The sequence below is a fragment of the Podarcis tiliguerta genome (genome assembly GCF_965153285.1).
Source record: "Podarcis tiliguerta genome assembly, chromosome: 4".
Classification (NCBI taxonomy): domain Eukaryota; kingdom Metazoa; phylum Chordata; class Lepidosauria; order Squamata; family Lacertidae; genus Podarcis; species Podarcis tiliguerta.
Window position 1 is genome coordinate 30,615,966 of NC_139537.1, and position 17,087 is coordinate 30,633,052.

The window sequence follows — 17,087 nt, forward strand, 5'->3', positions numbered from 1 at the left end:
TTCATGGAGAAGGCTATCGATGGCCATGTATTGCCTCCAGTATCCCAGTGACCTATTGAAAAGTGCCCCAGGCCCACTTTATCATATAGCTTCATGTCGCCATATTTCTCACTGGGATTTATGTGTCAGTCTGATTATGCTCCCTCCTATTTTGATCATCGAAGCCGTATTTGCTCTACAGAAATGAATGAACAATCACCCCAGCAGAAGGAGCTAATGATACACAGGATGCTTACAGCAAGGATAATTAGGCATGTTGCTAACTTGTTCGGAATAAACATGTCTGCAGCAGAGCAAACCACACACACACAAAAGGGAACAGGAAGTGATGAGCATAAGGCCAGAGCAGAAAGAAAGTGGCAGACATTTAGAAGCAGATATGTTAAATTGTAGTCATAATGGAAGGAAATGTCTTAAAGCCTACTGGACCAGTACTGAACCAATCCTGTGTTTCTCTCCAAATCTGTCTATACTAGCATGTAAAGGTAAAGGTACCCCTGACCATTAGGTCCAGTTGTGACCGACTCTGGGGTTGCGGCGCTCATCTCGCTCTATGGGCCGAGGGAGCCGGCGTTTGTCCGCAGACAGCTTCCGGGTCATGTGGCCAGCATGCCTAAGCCGCTTCTGGCGAACCAGAGCAGTGCACGGAAACGCCGTTTACCTTCCCGCCAGAGCGGTACCTATTTATCTACTTGCACTTAGGCGTGGTTTCGAACTGCTAGGTTGGCAGGAGCTGGGACCAAGCAACAGGAGCTCACTCCGTCATGGGGATTCGAACCGCCGACCTTCTGATCAGCAAGTCCTAGGCTCTGTGGTTTAACCCACAGCGCCACCCGTGTCCCTTTATATACTAGCATAGCTCAGCCCTTTTCCTAGAGTCTGGGATTGGGTATGAGGAACCTTTGGCCCTTTGGTTGTTGCTAAACTACTGACCATTGCTGATCATTGTTCCTGATCTAGAAGGTTATTCCAATAGATTCCAAAGAATGCATGGGAGGAGTCACATCCTGGCTCCACCCCAAACCATGCGAATGAAGAAGATTACAACAAAGAAGAAGAAGCCTGTCTTTGTGTTGGGGGAACCTGAAAGCACAGGGTTCTTGGTCATGCAGAAAAGCCCTCTGCACATATAATGGTGCATGCAGGCCTCTGGGTAGTGACAGTAAACATATGTAAGTCAGGAACGGAGGCTGGCATGCAGTTAACCTGCCCCCGCCCACCATGCACATTCTAGGAGTAAGGACATTGTGATGTCCTCTAGCTATTTTGGACTACATCTCGTATCATTCCTAACCATTGATCATGCTGGCTTGGGCCAATGGGAGTTGCAGTTCACAGAATATGGAAGACACCACATTAGCTGCTGCTATTCTGCTAGAATGAAGATCTGAATATAGTGACTGTGACTGCAGCCTCCTTAATAATTAAATTAGCATCCATTCAGTGGGGAATGTTTCCTATGAAAATTGTAAAAAAATAGCGACAGAATAATCTGTGACAGACACAATTCTTCACTTTTTATTCTGATTCCAGAATACTGAGGAGTTTCTATTTGAACTCCTGCTCAGTTGTCATATGTTCCATGCATCCACATAATTTGATGTTCCAAAGAACTGTAACTCACATCAGCAATACTGTGTCCAGTACTGTGGACACCACTCCTTTCTTGGTGTTCTCGCTCATTGTATATGATCTGTGCCCAGTCACTACATTTAAAAGATAGGGTATTTATCCAATGCAAATTGCTGACATTGTTAGGCATGCAGGTACAGGTACAATGGACAGTACCACTGAGTCAAAACATAGTATCAGAGGCCATAGTCAACATTTTGGTCTGTTACAATTTATTGTCATAAATTTGGCAATATGTGTTTCTAAGCGGTGAGTAGGTTTTTTAGGTTATCCAGCTGTCTATGTGCCAGCAAAGGTCAGCTCCTTGTGACTTCTTTGCTCTTCCCAGCAGATCACTCTTGACAACAGTTTGTAGTTCCATTGTGATGCATGACAACACCCTCAACTGTAAGCTGTAGGCAAAAAGCAGTGGTGTTCTATCTTGTTGCTTGTGTTATTTCTGTTGAAGCAGTTGTATTCTGGGAACTGACCTGGCCCTTGAAATCTGGTACTCAACCGTGTTGCCATGGTATTTAAGAAAACGGAGATCAAATTGCTCAATTTGTTGTCACTTACTAGTTTGTATAGCGATCTGAATCTATTAAAAGGCATCATTCTGGAGCAGATGCATTGAAATCCATTCAAATCTCATTCTGCCTTCCACCATTCTCTCACAAATTTAGAAGGGGTCAATATATAAAAATTGGTTTGATTTGCACTCATTTCTGTAAATTACCATGTTTATGCAGCTATATAAATGCCAATTCCCACCAAGAATTTAATTTAGTATGTATGTATGTACCGTATGTATGTATGTATTAAATTTCTTTCTTGCCCTTACTGCCAAGAGAGCCCATGGCAGCAAGCACCAAAGCAACAAAACAACACAATTAAAAGTAAAATAAAAAACATACTTAAAACATTTAAAAACAATAGGAACATCCTAAAACTTTTAAGAACATCTGAAAAGATGTAAAATGTTAGAATATTTAAAAGCATCGCTAATAATTTAATTTGAACGTTGCCAAGAATAGCATCTTTTAACCAACAAATGCCTGGCTTAACAGGAATGTTTGAGAACTCCTCCTAAGGGAGATCAACACAGCTCACCAAGGTAGCATTCCACAAGTGGAGAACCACCACCAAGAAGGCCCTGTCACAGGTCAGTGCCAAACAGATAGCAGCCAATGGCAGCATCCAGTGGCAACACCCAGTAATGTGAGATTGGTAAAGTGGGGGAGAGGGAACCTACAAAAGGAGAGAGAGATCATGACAATGCAAGTTCAGTTATTCTGCTCGAACTAGCAAGCAACCATCTCAAGCAGATGGCTGTGGTCAGTCCCCCTGGGCTACAGTAGGCCTTCCCAAGCTGAGCTCCAGGGAGAAGCTCCGGGGAGAACTGCTTCTATTTCAGCTCCTTTGCTCCTGCTCCAGTGCCTGGCTCAGAAAAAGAACTACTATAGCACCTGTCCTTGAAGGATGTTCTGTGAAGCCCATTTCAGGGAGACACACAAGTGTTCTGCTGTCCCTTCCTAGCCAGAGAAGAGGGGTAGTAAGTGGAAACTGTTCGGCTCCTGCAGTGACTGCTTCTCCGGCCCTGCGAAGTTGTACAATGCAGGAACTTGTTTATTCTGCTTCCGCTTCACTAAATTTGTATGGGGAAGTTTGGGGCTGTGGAAACTGGGATCAGGGTACTTCAAACTCCAAATCTCCCCCCAATCCCAGATACCATAAGATTTGGCAGGCTTCCTCACTGCTAAGACTTAGGAACCTACTGAATACTTTTCTTGTGCCAACAGGCCTATTTAATTGACTTCCAACTCCCTCAACCATTCCTCATAAGGCTTGGATTTCAGGCCCTTGATCATCTTGTTCACATTCAAGATTGTCAATATCCTTCCTAAATTGTGGCACCCAGAACTAGACCCAGTACCCCAGGTGTGGGCTGACCAAGGCAGTATAGAGTGGTACTATTCTTCCTTTCCCCAGGACACTATACTGTTGTTGATGTGGCCTAGAATAGCATTAGCTTTTTTGCAGTAGGGGAGACCTAAATCAAGTGATGGGGCCAAAAGGGTAGGTGATGGGCTTGAGTGCAACCATGCGCAGGTTGTCAACTGGAGCTTTCTACCTACTAGGAGCTCAATTGGCTTGATCATACGTCAACCAAGGGAATTCCCGCACCCTCATCTTTCCCATGCCTTTCCCCCAAGACACAAGCAGCAGCTGGAAGAGTGCTGATTAGGTTTAGGGGAGTGACGTCTAAGGGTAGTTGGAGAGGACTGCAGAAAGGTTAAGAGCAGCCAGACAGCTCAGAAGGCAAGGGACGTGAGTGGATGGAGGTACATTGACAAGAGATTATTTGGTCTGTTATGTGGTCTGACTTCCAAATTGGTTAGCAAATAAATATTAATAAATAACAGGGCCATCAACAGACAATAGCAAATTTCTCTATCGGTTATTGCTTCAAGTGAAGGGAAGCTAATTTTCCTTTATGGACACTATAATGTGTATTAGTGCCCCTAGATTATCAGTTGATTAGAACAAATAGCATGGCGTAATGGTCTCAGGTTCCATTTGCATTGCCAATTTGCAAATTCAGACAATACAAAATGGGAGTGGAGGGGGATATTAGGTGAGCCAAACAGGACCTATAGTGACATTAACATTTCCATTACAAAATGGAAACTCTGGAACTGTTATGATAAAGGCTGTCTCTACCATGTCCAATTTGTGTGCCAAGTCAGAGTTGGGAGCAGAATGCCTGACCAGATGGCCCTTTATTCTGATCCAGCAAGACAGCTCTTACATTCTTAGGATGCTACAGATATATAGCAACATTCAGGAAAAGTATGTGGTGCAATCCTCTTAGGGCAATACATTTGTCCTCTCACAAGCATCAGTGCCGGAAAGGTGATACCCATTACATTCATAGTGCAGCTTTCGACAGTGGTTCAGATCAACTAGGATATTTTTCACAGTAGGGGGAAAGATTCACTTGGGAAAAAAATGTGACAGGGTCCTGAAACTAAATCCTGATAAGTTAGAGGCCTTGTGGGTGAAACGTTTACTGTTTGAGATCACAGAATTGTAGAGTTGGAAGGGACCCTGAGGGTTATCTCAGCCAACCTCCTGCAACAGTTACCTGTTGTGGACAGGGTTGCGCTCCCTCTGAAGAAACAGGCATATAGCTTGGGAATACTCCTGGATCCATCATTGTCACTGGAAACTCAAATGGCCTTAGTGGTTAGGAGTCCTTTTTACCAGCTTCAGCATTAGCTGCAGCCATTCCTGGACAAGGATACCATGGCTAAAGGGGGGCATGCACTGGTAACCTTACAAATGGATTATTGCAATGCACTTTATGTGGATTATAACGCAATGACAGCCACAAGTATAGACAGATGAAACTCTTGTGTAGAGTTCAAAGGCCATACTGGTGGTCAACTAAGTTCCGCTTAGTAGGTTCACAATTATGTAACCGTCTGGCATGATAGTAAGGCATGGGGTGAGATCTCCAAACCAACTGAGGTGGTGCAGAATAAAAAGACTAGAAGATGAAGGGCTGGGTAACAAAACAAATTAGCAATGGTCTTCTGAATGCTCACACTAAGAATAAGAAGAGTCTGCTGCTGGATCAGGCTAGTGGCTCATCTAGTCCATCAGTCTGTTCTCACAGTGACCAAGTAAATGCCCTTAGGAAGCCCAGAAGCAAGATCTGAACATAACAGCATGCACCCCTCTTGCAGTTTCCAGCAACAGGTATTGAGAAGCATGCTGAGGCAGAATGTATCCATCAGGGTTAGAAGCCATTGATAGCCTTATCCTCCACTAATTTGTCTAATCCAAGCTGCTGGCTATCTTTGCCTCTTGTGGGAATGAATACCATAGTTCAGCTATTCACTGTGTGAATTAACGAAGCAGCCTTTGCCAACCAAGTGCTCTCCAGACATTTTGGACTACAACTCCCATAAGCTCTAACCACCGTAGTGAAGGCTAGAGTAAAAGGGTAATTTAGGGCAGGCATAGGCAAAACAGATGTTTTAGGACTACAATTCCCATCATCCTTGACCACTGGTCCTGTTAGCTAGGGATCATGGGAGTTGTAGTCCCAAAACATCTGGAGGGCCAAGTTTGCCTATGCCTGATTTAGGGAGTTGTATGATGAGAAGAAGAAGCCAGTGCCACTATCACCAGTGCCATATTTCTTAGCTTTCTGTTAGAATCTGCCTGGCTACTGTTGTTGGGGAACAGAAACACAGGGATAGATGGCCCTTTGTTCTTATTTGGCAGGACAGTTCTCATACATTCTGGGGTGTGTGCTACAAATTATAATACGATGTTTAGAAAAAGCATGTGATATGGTCCACCTTCAACATGTAAGACTTCAACATGTAAGAATGTAGGAGCACATTACTGGCTGCTCAAAACAAAATGCTAGGATAACACAGTAAGTCCTAAGATGAGCAGGAACCAAATCCACCAGAGTAGCCATATCCAAATATTCCAAGAGTGGCTTCAAAGTATGCACTGAGCATGATCAGCCAGCAACCTCATCAGAGGGTCACTTTTGTGCAGCATTAGTGCAGGCACAGGTATACCGCTGGTATAGGGCAGTATACAAATTTACTTCTACTACTACTACTACTAATAATAATAATAATAATAATGGTAGAAATCATTATGAAAAGGACTGGAAAATTAAACAACCAGTCTCATAATCTTCATTTAGAGCAACACATGCAGTTCTGGACAACGTTCACCTCCTTTTTCATTATAAACAAAGATGTAGAAACACTGGAAGGGGTCTTTTTTTTAATAATAATAAAAAAGAATGTAAAATGAAACAGACAGGGCTTCTTAGCTTAGGAGAAAAATGAAGACCGAGAGAGGACAAGGGGTAGGTTTTAGAGAAACATGATTAGTGTGAAGAGAGTAAATAAAGGGCAACAATCTCAAAATACAAAAGGTCCAAGGCCATCCACAGCAGATGTAAGACAAAGAAGAAATTACTCTCTCACACAACATATAATTAACCTATGGAACTCATTTTCACAGGACATTATTGCCTTCAGCAGATAAAATAAGCACACGGAGGATAGGTCAATTGATGGCTATAGAAAGCCATAATATCCAAATTGCAACTTCCATGTTCAGAGACATCACTTCTCTGCCTATCAGATGCTGAGGATTAATGACAGTGGGTGGGTATTGCCATCACGCTGTGCTTGTCAACCATCATGCTGTGCTTATATCTGCCACTGTCAGCCGAGAGAATGCTGGCCTAGAACACTGGCCTGTCGCAGCATAGCAAGCCCTCATCCTTGACCAGCCAAGCCACCCTAGAGATGACGATTTCAGACTTGCTTGGGTGGCGCAGTGTCTGATAGTTATGGTGCTGCCCACAGACGAAGTGATGTATTTCCTCCAGTTGGAGGGCGTAAATTCACGTAGCTTGCAACACAGAAAACAAAAACCCACAGGCTCCGTGGAAGGTTTGCAGGTATAATCACCTCCATCGTTTTAGTATCAAGCAGAACGAAGATGGGTTGTTCAAAGAAACTGGCCACAAGAGAAACAAAGGCAGAAGAAAAAAGACAGGCCAGATAAAAGGGCTAAGTATGCACAAGGTCCACAGCAGGGATTAGCAACCTGGAAACATGAATCACACAGGAGAGGAAAAACAATCGGAAGCAGAACAGATGGGTGTGCAAAAGGAAATGAAGAGCTGCAGGAGACAGTGCTATTAACTTTATTCAAGAAGAACAAAACCTTTATTGCACCAAAGACAGTTAAATCAATATTTTCCCAATGCTATTTTTCCACAGAAGCAAATGGGTGTGTTTTCCCACAGGGATGCTGCATTACCATGAACAGGAAGGATGGGTTGTCTACGTAATGGCAAGAAAGGGGAGAGATGCTGTCTATGAAGCAGAGTCTAACAATGTGGAAATTGCTTTGTAAATTGTAAGTGGAAAAGCTCTAGGGCAGGGAAGAGTACCAGTAACTCAGCTGCAGCACCTATCTTCATGAAAAAGTAAGTGATGCTGCATAGGACAAAGCCTTGTGGCATCAGGTTCCTCACAGGACAGGACATCATCCACTCTCACATAGTGACATGAAGATATCACATTTTGGCTTTCATTTGGTTTGGGCAGAAGCACATGGAATTGCAGATCCATAGTAGAACTGACTCATACGTCCCATGCAACATGCATCATCACTGAACACCTCATACCACAAAGAGTCTGCTATTACTCTGGCCTGGGTTATTCCAAAAATCTCTGTCCACGAGAACAAGATTGATGACATCAGTCAATGATTTTCAAAGAAATAAAATAAACGTGTATAGCACCATATACACACCACAGGATTATTTTGCTGCAACAACACAAAATAAATAAACAACAACAATTTGTACCCAAGAATACTAAGTAGAACTTAGCTGGATACAACCCAATAAAGAGAATTATCATAATCTATCAAAATCAGATTCCCTTTGTTCAGCAAAAACCATGAACCATCGGTGGCCCAGAGACTCAGGAACCAATCCTACAAATGCAGTAACTCTTACTCTCTCCCTGCTTTCTCATTGATTTTTCTTTTTAAAGCTTCCTTTGCACTCAAAGCTCTACCTTTTGCCCATCTCTTCCCCATGAGATGCAGCCAGGACAGCACTTGTCTGGTAATAAGCTATATCCAGTAATTAATGTTTTCACAAATTACCGAGAAGCAAAATTGTGGGCTTTTTTCCCCCTTACACAAAAGACTCTCGGTGAAAACATGTGTGACTTTGCATCTAGGAATTCAAAACAGTTATGCAAATGTTGTCTAAATTAAAACGCAGAATCCCCATGCGAAGTATTAGCTCAGAGTCATAGAAAGAGAGATTGGCATGCAGGGAGAAACATGCTCAGCGGAAATCCAGCAGGAGAAAAGTAGAACCAGAATGTGGATCTTTGGGTTGCCAGACATGGGAAAGAAAAGCTCAACCACCTTTCTGACTGGATTTTCACTTTTTGAAATATGGCAACCCTAACCTAGATGTCTCAATACTAATGGCTAACAAAATGGTGGGCATAGCTCAGTAATCTCTGTTGATCTGAGTTAAAGCACAGTGTGAAAACAGGACCAATACTAATACCATTTTCCACTCAAGTACAAGTATCACAAAGTGCAAGAACTCCCTCGCCATCTTCACAGTATTAGGCACTGCATTTCTGATATGCGTGCATTTTAGTCATTTGGGAATTATCAAACCTATCAGCAATGAGTTCCAAAGTTCAGCCGTCCACTTCAAGATCTTCACACACAGCAGCAGTGGCATAGGGCCTGCTTCCCCATGAAGCAGTTCCAGGCATCTGATTATGCACATGAGGAGAGCCTATCACATCACACGAGTCTTTCCCACCTGACTGGTACCTAGACAGGAGGGGAAGTCCATGGGAAAGGGCCCTGACCATGGGGTTGCATCACCCACATGGAATTAAACAGGCCCTGGGATTGCATCAGAGAAAAGGGGCTCTCGCACCACTATGCGAGGGGTGGAAATACTTTCCGTAGCAAGGGGAAATACTTTCTGTAGCAAGGGGGGGGGAATACTTTCTGTAGACCTGCAGCAAATTTCTGTATATTACAGTTTCATTGCTCTAGAATTATGTGAAACTGTTTCCTTCTCCCTTGGTCCAAAACTGCACATTATTTTAAACACAGCAATCATTTTCAGATTATAAAATGGAGCTCCATGGGGAGATCCAAAGACCTTAAAAGGGAAGGTATGAAATGAATACCTTCCCAACCTCTACTAGTATGTGGCAGCAATGTGAGAGTCAGTGTGGTTAGAGTCCTGGACTAGGACCTGGGAGACCAGGGTTCCAATCTCCACTCTGCCATGAAGCTCGCTGGGTGACCTTGGGCCAGTTATTCACTCTCAGCGTAACCTACTTCACAGGGTTGTTGTGATGATAAAATGAGGAGGAGAACTATGTGTGCAACCTTGAACTCCTTGGAGGAAACTACGGATGTAAATGTAATGTGACTTAATTCTTAATAGATATGCATAAGATTAGTCTGCCTATCTCAGCTGGGCCAGAAGCTTTTCCAAACGAATTTGGATTCCTGTGTAAACCCACCCACCTGATGCCACCGACCCATATGCTCCTTTCCTTTTAGCAAACCATGTTTTCGTTTCACCCCAGGCCTCCTTCACATGTGCACAATTGCATAGAGGTTGCTCTGCTGCATTGTTATCCAGTACAACTACAGCTTGTGTATGAATACTATAATCACATGAGAAAGGGCTAGTGGTCAGGTGAAGAAGACCCAGACAATTATTACAGTCCCATCAGGCATGGTGGTGATTGAGAAGTAAAGGCCCATGGAATTGGCCCCAATCGTGTTGCTTGGGAAAACACACATTCCATAGCAAGATGAGTCAATAACATGTAGAAATGTTTCAGTGTGATTAGGTACAGGCATACCATTCAACATGGAAGAGTACATTTCCCTTGTTTGTTGTTTTTTACTTGTGTGAACACTGTTGACTAGTGTGATTCTGAATCTTCCATTTTTTTTAGTATTGTAACTTTCTAACATCTGTTGCTCTGTTTCTCATCCTAACTGGATGTTAACTCAGGAAATTGTTGTTGTTTAGTTGTGTCCGACTCTTCGTGACCCCATGAACCAGAGCACGTCAGGCACTAACTCAGGAAATAGTTCTCATCTTTATCCAACATTTCTATAAGGAAAAACACAAAGCAAACCACCCTTCTTGCATAGGAGGCTGCTTACGTTCTATTGCCTTTCAAGTACCTTGTCAAGTTCCTCAGTGTGGTTTCTGACACATCTTGTAACACATGAAGCTTTCAGGTCATGGGGAATGTGGCCTATCATCAGACATCCCTGAAAGTCACTCCCTTTAGGTATTAGCAACTGTTTTCATGCTCTGACAAATGTGGTCTCAGGCTGCTTCATCCATTTGCTGATTGCTGCCTGTGGAAACCCATTCCACAGCGAGTGAGTTAGGCCCCATTCTGGCATGGTTCTCTGTAGCCTCATGGGCCCCTCCAAAATTGTTCTTGAGTAGTTGGTCTGCACAGTGCAGCAGTAAGATATACAAGCGCTGAATCATATGACACTTTCTGCTTGTGCTATTCCTTTCCACACTAACGCCATGCCTTCATTGGAGCCCTTGGTGCAGACATGGGATGTAACCAGGTGAGGAAGTAATTCACATGACCCATATGCTGTGACTCTTGCAGATTACAGGCAAGACAACATGGAGTAGTTTTTTCTGGTAGCAACCACTGGTGTGAACCAAATCCTTTCCCTTTGCATTAAACCCCCTTCTGCCAGAACTCAGTCACTTGGTACCATTGCAAAGAGCAGTCATGACCCTTACTTCTGATTGCTCACTTTCACGGGGAGTTACAAATAGATGGCAGTCCTGAAAACTAGGCCTCTATGGGAGTCAGGCATGGGCAAGTTCTATATACAATGCAATGTCCTTTTTTTGAAAAACTTTGCACCCTGATGGTATATGAACCCATTCAAAATGGGATGTCAAAAACTCTCAGTTGACACACAGCAGCAAGAAGGAGCCTGCAGGTTATAAACTCAAAGATCATGGGAGAAGCGGAGCCCTTTGATAATGTATGCCTCTGTGGTGTGGGACAAAACAAAGCTCAGGAGTTGTGCATAAAATCACGCCATGGGGCAGGAAGAGACTACCCAGGCTGCAAACATCTTCTCAGTGTGAGCCACTTGGAACCTGCAGTTTATATGCTCCCTGTGTGACTGAGAAAGTCAATCATTTATAGATGCACATATTAAGAACAGAACAAGCAGAGGTTTTGGACCATCCACACCCTTCAGCACAATGAAAGGCAAAGCACTCGAGGCAGCCTCTGACCAGCAGAGCCATGCCCCCCACAGCATGGGATAACTGTTTTACAAACTAATCACAGAAAGAGAGGGTCAAAGGTCTTAGTATTTTACACACCTAATGTGAAAAAGATAGGCACAGCATAAAAGAGCTGCAGACAAGGGGGTGTATTCTGAATTCATATAATCTGTGGACATTGTCTTTGCAACAGTGGCATCATCTTACCCTCACACAGGAAGACAGCCTCAGGTTATACATATTACCTAAATGTGGTGTTGACTGAAGAAGTGGCTGGGAGAATTCTAAGTTCTGAAAACCTTTCCAACATGGAAAGACGATCTCCATTTGAAAAACTGCTTTCTTTTGCTCAGCTTAAGAAAGAAAGCCCTACACCATATATCTTTTCTAGAAACAGCTCAAAATCATGACTGTGGGTGTGGTTATGGACAGATGTGCTGGCATAGCCATGTTTTCAAGGTGTTTCTTGGGAAGGGCTTTATTTCCCTTATGAAATATGCTTTAAAAACTCTTATGTCTGCACTCTGTAACTCAATACAATTCAATACAAATTCAAAGAACCACAAACGCCCCTTTAGTTCTGACATGTGGCTATGAATGCTGATGGGAAAGTTGTACCGACAAGGAAAGGATGACATCTTCCACTAACCATCTTGGTTCCCTTTTACTTTATGGAAGAACTGCTTTCAATTAAACCTCTTGGGAAGCTCATCTATGCAACGGGGGATGGGTTACATTAAGTGATTTATGAAAAATCCATTTCTATAATAACCAAGGAGTTCAGAAATTGGAGGGGAGGGGAGGGGGAGGGAGAGAGGAGGAAGAGAACTGAGATTGAGTATTTCCCTGCAGATGCTTGATTTGTAAGAAATATTCAAAGACAATAGTCATGGATGGAACGTAAGATCCTCAAAAGCCTCCAGCCACAAAAAAACCCTCTCAAGCTAAAATTAAAAGTTTTGAGATGCCACATGTCATGTCTGTCTGCAAGATAAGCTCTAGCCATGATCTACAGGCAGTGCCAAGTGATATAGTTCTGTGGGCTTTATTTGATGATATTGCTGTAGCCCATTATATCCGGGGGGGGGGGGGGAATCAGCTGCAGATGCTTGAGTTTCCCTCCCACAAAGAAGGGAGATGGCTTCACCTCCTCCCTGCCTCAGTATTTAAAGGTACATATCACCCCTTGCAAGTTTGCAACCTCTGCATTATGCAGCATAAGTAAGGGTTTTTTTAAAAAAAGTGAGACGGGTGATACCCTGAAGAAATAAAACCTCCTCTCTGGTGCTTACTCCTGTCTTTCTTTCCATCTTCCCCTGTACCTTTCTGCCTTCCTGGTGTTTTAAAAGGCACTACAATATCCAACACTAACTGCTGAAACAGCTGCCTAACCTTTGATTGCTCTACAGTTGCATTAAACAGTGTCCAGATAGATAGATAGAGCCTAGCTTGTCCACGCTACTCCTGTGGAAGAGGGAAGAAATGCAGGCTCTCCCTTCTTCTTCCACCTCCTCCTTGTACCCCTCCCCTTCCTTTGATTTCATGGGTGTGGCAGGGTTCAAACCTCTCTTTCTCTCAAACACAAGTGTATTGCATCAGGGAAGCAATGAATAAAGCAAGGATCATCTCACCTACAAGTGGGAAATGCTAGCTCTCATTTAATCACCCATTCCATCCATTACTGAGCACTTTAGCCACATAGTATTTGTCTGTTCCAATATATAGTAGAAAACAGGAGAAGCACAGCCATTGGTTAATGGAACATATATATAAGGCACATTTCCAAGCACAGAGTACAACATAAACTTTAGGATTTTATCTTCGAAATATACCCAAACCTAATCTCCAATTCATCTTCTGCATCACCTTTCAGCATTTTAATGATGGTGGTTTTTTTAAAGGCATACAACCGCCAAGGTGTTAAAAATCTAGGTAGTGCCTCTGCAAGGCCAGTTAGGTATAATGTTTCATTCTGTGCATTCCAGATACAGGCACAAACAAACTATAGGCATAGATTTTGAAGTGGGGAGGCTAAAATTGGATATATGTGTCTCTACATCTATCCTTCTAGAATACCACATATACATTCAAATACATATGATCAACATAGATGCATGGAAACAGATATGTACTTCAGAGTCCACCCACACCCAACTCACAGCCCCCAAAAGGATTCTGCTATTTGTCCTTTTGCAAGCAAAAATACAGGAAGGGATTCCCCAGGAAGCAAATAAACCTCCCTTAAATTTGGAAACACCCACTTCAGATCACGGTCGTCTGTTATCTGGCTTTCCTTTCCTGAATAGTTGAAAGGAAGAGCAGGAAGGGGGTCAAGGATGGGAAGAGAGGGGTTCCTTCATTTTCTCCAGGTTTGGTTTATAAGGTATAGGTTTGAACTTTCATGTGTTTTGTGAGCATGATTTGTGTATGCGCGCAAGCAGTATAACTCTCAGGGTATGCATGTGTGGGTGTGTCTGAAGAGAGGTTTGCACCTGTGTGCAGTTATGTCTATGTGTGTATGAATGAGTGGGTATGTGCATGGGTGTGTCTCTTTGTGTCTGCAAAAGTATGTGCACTGAATTGTATATTGATAGGTATATTTAGATGTGTGGGAAAATGCTCTATGTATGGTTGCGTCCCTGGAAATGCACTCAGGGGTGTGTAAAGGGGTGTGGCTGGTGTCTGAAAGAGTGCCTTTCTCTTTTCTTTTTTAATCCAGCACAGATTTATAAATGTGCATGAAAACTAGGAAGCATAAAAACCCACCCACATACATAGAAAAAGTATAAGAGCATAACCATGAGGTGGGTAGGATATTAGCCATGTGCTCTCCTTTGAAAAGATGGTGACTGTTCCTCTCACAAGCCTGTCACTCCCAAAAGCTTCAGAGGCTGCTGCTACCTTATTTTAAAATGTGTTAAGCCTCTCCACTCACTGCTGTGTCATTTTTGCCTTCCTCCTGCTGCCTTTTCATCCCACATATGGCTACTGAATATGCTCTGCTGGCTGACTGCAACATGTTCTATGTCCACTCTGCTTCAGGATTTAGTGAATGTACCACCAACTGGAGTGTGTCTAAAACACACACACACATTCGGAAATAGATGCTATTGCAAGTGGAAGTTCCCATTCACCAGCCCCACCCTAGAGATCTTCCAGACCACCTTTCTAACATATATGTTGGCTCGGAAAGGCATGCCGCTTTTCAAAATCCAGATATTCAGTAGTCACAAATAACCATTTCAAACACCACAGTTTCCACCCACCCAACACCCTAGATGCTGCATTATGGAACAAGCTGATATACTGGAAGGAAGCTGCCAGGTTTATTTTTTTAAAAAAAACAACCTACTGAGATTTCTCTTTTAAAACCTATACATATACAAAATCCATTTTCCACACATCAAAGACACCAAAATCCTGGTCCAGTTTGAATAAATCAGAAGTTAGACCACATGATGAATAAGATAAATTCCTCTCCACAAAGAAGGATTTGGAGCAGACTTGACCATTGACCAGCAGTGGAGTTTAAAGGTGTGTGGAGGGGAGGGGCGGAAGGCTGTCTGAGGGCGTCTTTACCATTTTATCATTAATTGCTGGAAATGAAATGCCTTCTCAGTCTTTCCGCAAAACCCCACTTGCTTTCCCCCCCCCCCTCAAAACCTTGTGGGCCAACAAGAAATTAACCAGTTTCCACCAAGTTCATATACTGTTCCATCTTCCCCATCCCACCATAACTGAGAGCTAACAGAGGCGTGGTCCTCTGTCTCTTTTACCAGCTGGTGCACAGTTGTCCAAGTGTCCCCGGCTTGAAAGGAATTGCAGAGGGAACCCCAGCCCACACCCCTAATCTATCCTAGCAGCTCATTTGTTTCCCCCACCCCTAAGAAAAAAAATTTAAAAGGCAATGGGGGGAATGGTAGAGCTATTCTTCTTTAAGTTGCTTAAAGAAAAGGAGGAGAAGGAAAACCTACACCCATCTTCCAAGCTCCTTCTAGTCTCTATTAGAACAATCACAGACAGAAAGCATCTCTCAGCTAAGATTCACATGGTATCTCGGGAAGGGGGTGTATGAAAGGGAATTGCCTCGACGCTCCCCCATTTTCCTCTCTCCTTCCTCCCATCCATATCCACACACCCTCGACAAATCCGAAATAGACAATCCTATGCCACGTACATTCCCACGACCCCCCTCCCCCAGGTGTGTCTAACAAGGATATCCCCCTTATTGCTCCCCAGTTCTGATCATTAGGCAGCCTTCCACCCACCCACCCACCCACCCGCCAACTCCACGGGAGGCAGAGAAAGAGAGGAAAAACCACCCCTCCGTTGCATACATGGAAGGGGTGTGATCTGAGCCTTTCGTGGGAAGATGCTAAAGAATTGCAAAGGAAGCAGTTTCCTATATTAAGGGGAAAAGGGAATCTTTCTTTCTCTCCTGCACGCAGATCCAACGCACATTAAGCCCACAAGTCTTAGGAATTTCTCGGCGGAAAAGAGGTATAAAATCTTCAGCTCTACCTGTTTTGTTCTTCTCATACAGCACAGCATGATTGTATTGTCCCCTTTCTTCCTTGTTGTTCCTTCCTTCTCCTCTCTCCTTTTTCCTCCTCTCTCTCTCTCTCTCTCTTATCTCTCCCCCCACCCTCTCCACTCCCTCCCCTCCCTCTTTCTCGCTCCTCGCACACACTCACACACACGCACACCCTCACTCTCACAAACACGCCAGGGCAGTTAGCGGCAACTGTAAGGTCCACAGCTATTGCTCATCACACATGCTCTCTCGCTCGCTCTCCCCCTCGCTCCCTCCCTCCCTCCCTCTTTCCCAGAATTGTTCACTGGCAGCTCTCAGTGACTAGTCACTTCCCCACCCCCAGCCCCCTACCACCACCAACACCACCACTATCAAGGCAGCCACCCCCTCGCAAGTCCTCTGCCAGCCTCATGAATATTTAAACCTATCCAATCTGGACCCAATTACCCGGCGACTTCCCCACTGTACAAAATTTGCGGGGTGGGCGTGGGGGGGGGGGAGAGAGAGAGAACATTGCAGACTGCTCAGGGGGTGTGGCAACGTATGGTTGTCAAAAGGCAGCTGTGTTTCGTAGTGGGTCCTTTAAAAAAGAAAAGGTGCAGAACTCATTCACACCGTAGTGGTTAGAGAAAGGAGCAAGCAGGGGCCACAGAGGTGTGTCTGTGTAAAAGAAAAGTAGTAAGAACAGCTAATGCATGCAGTGTGTTACCAACGTGACGTGATGTATAGACTGGAAGACAGCCCTGAGGGTGGGCTGCACCCTTCAGCCACAGGCATGTATAACAAAAGTACAGGCAGATTTCACAAACACGTTGGCAACCGGGAAGCACCATGCAATTGCATGGACGGCGGAATCACTTGTCTTTAAGATGGGTAGGATCCTGTTATGTGCTTACCCGAGGGGTCGCTTGCACATTTTGACATGTTCAGGTTGCACCGTGACAGTGCGGCATAGTGGTTAGAGGGTTGGGATTAGGTAACCAGGCAACCGGGGCTCAGATCCTTACTTCAGCCATGAAACTCACTTGGGTTACTTTGGGC

General features: G+C 43.9%; 1 protein-coding gene across 1 annotated transcript in view; it reads right to left on the reverse strand.

Moving 5' to 3' along the window:
* Positions 1-16,346, reverse strand: part of GAP43 (growth associated protein 43) — a 55,100-nt gene extending 38,754 nt beyond the window's left edge. Inside the window, exon 1 of the mRNA XM_083437234.1 lies at positions 16,034-16,346. Within this exon, the coding sequence (XP_083293360.1) occupies positions 16,034-16,063 (30 nt within the window). The 5' untranslated portion in view covers positions 16,064-16,346. The remainder of the gene's footprint in view (positions 1-16,033) is intronic.
* Positions 16,347-17,087: the final 741 nt, after the last annotated feature.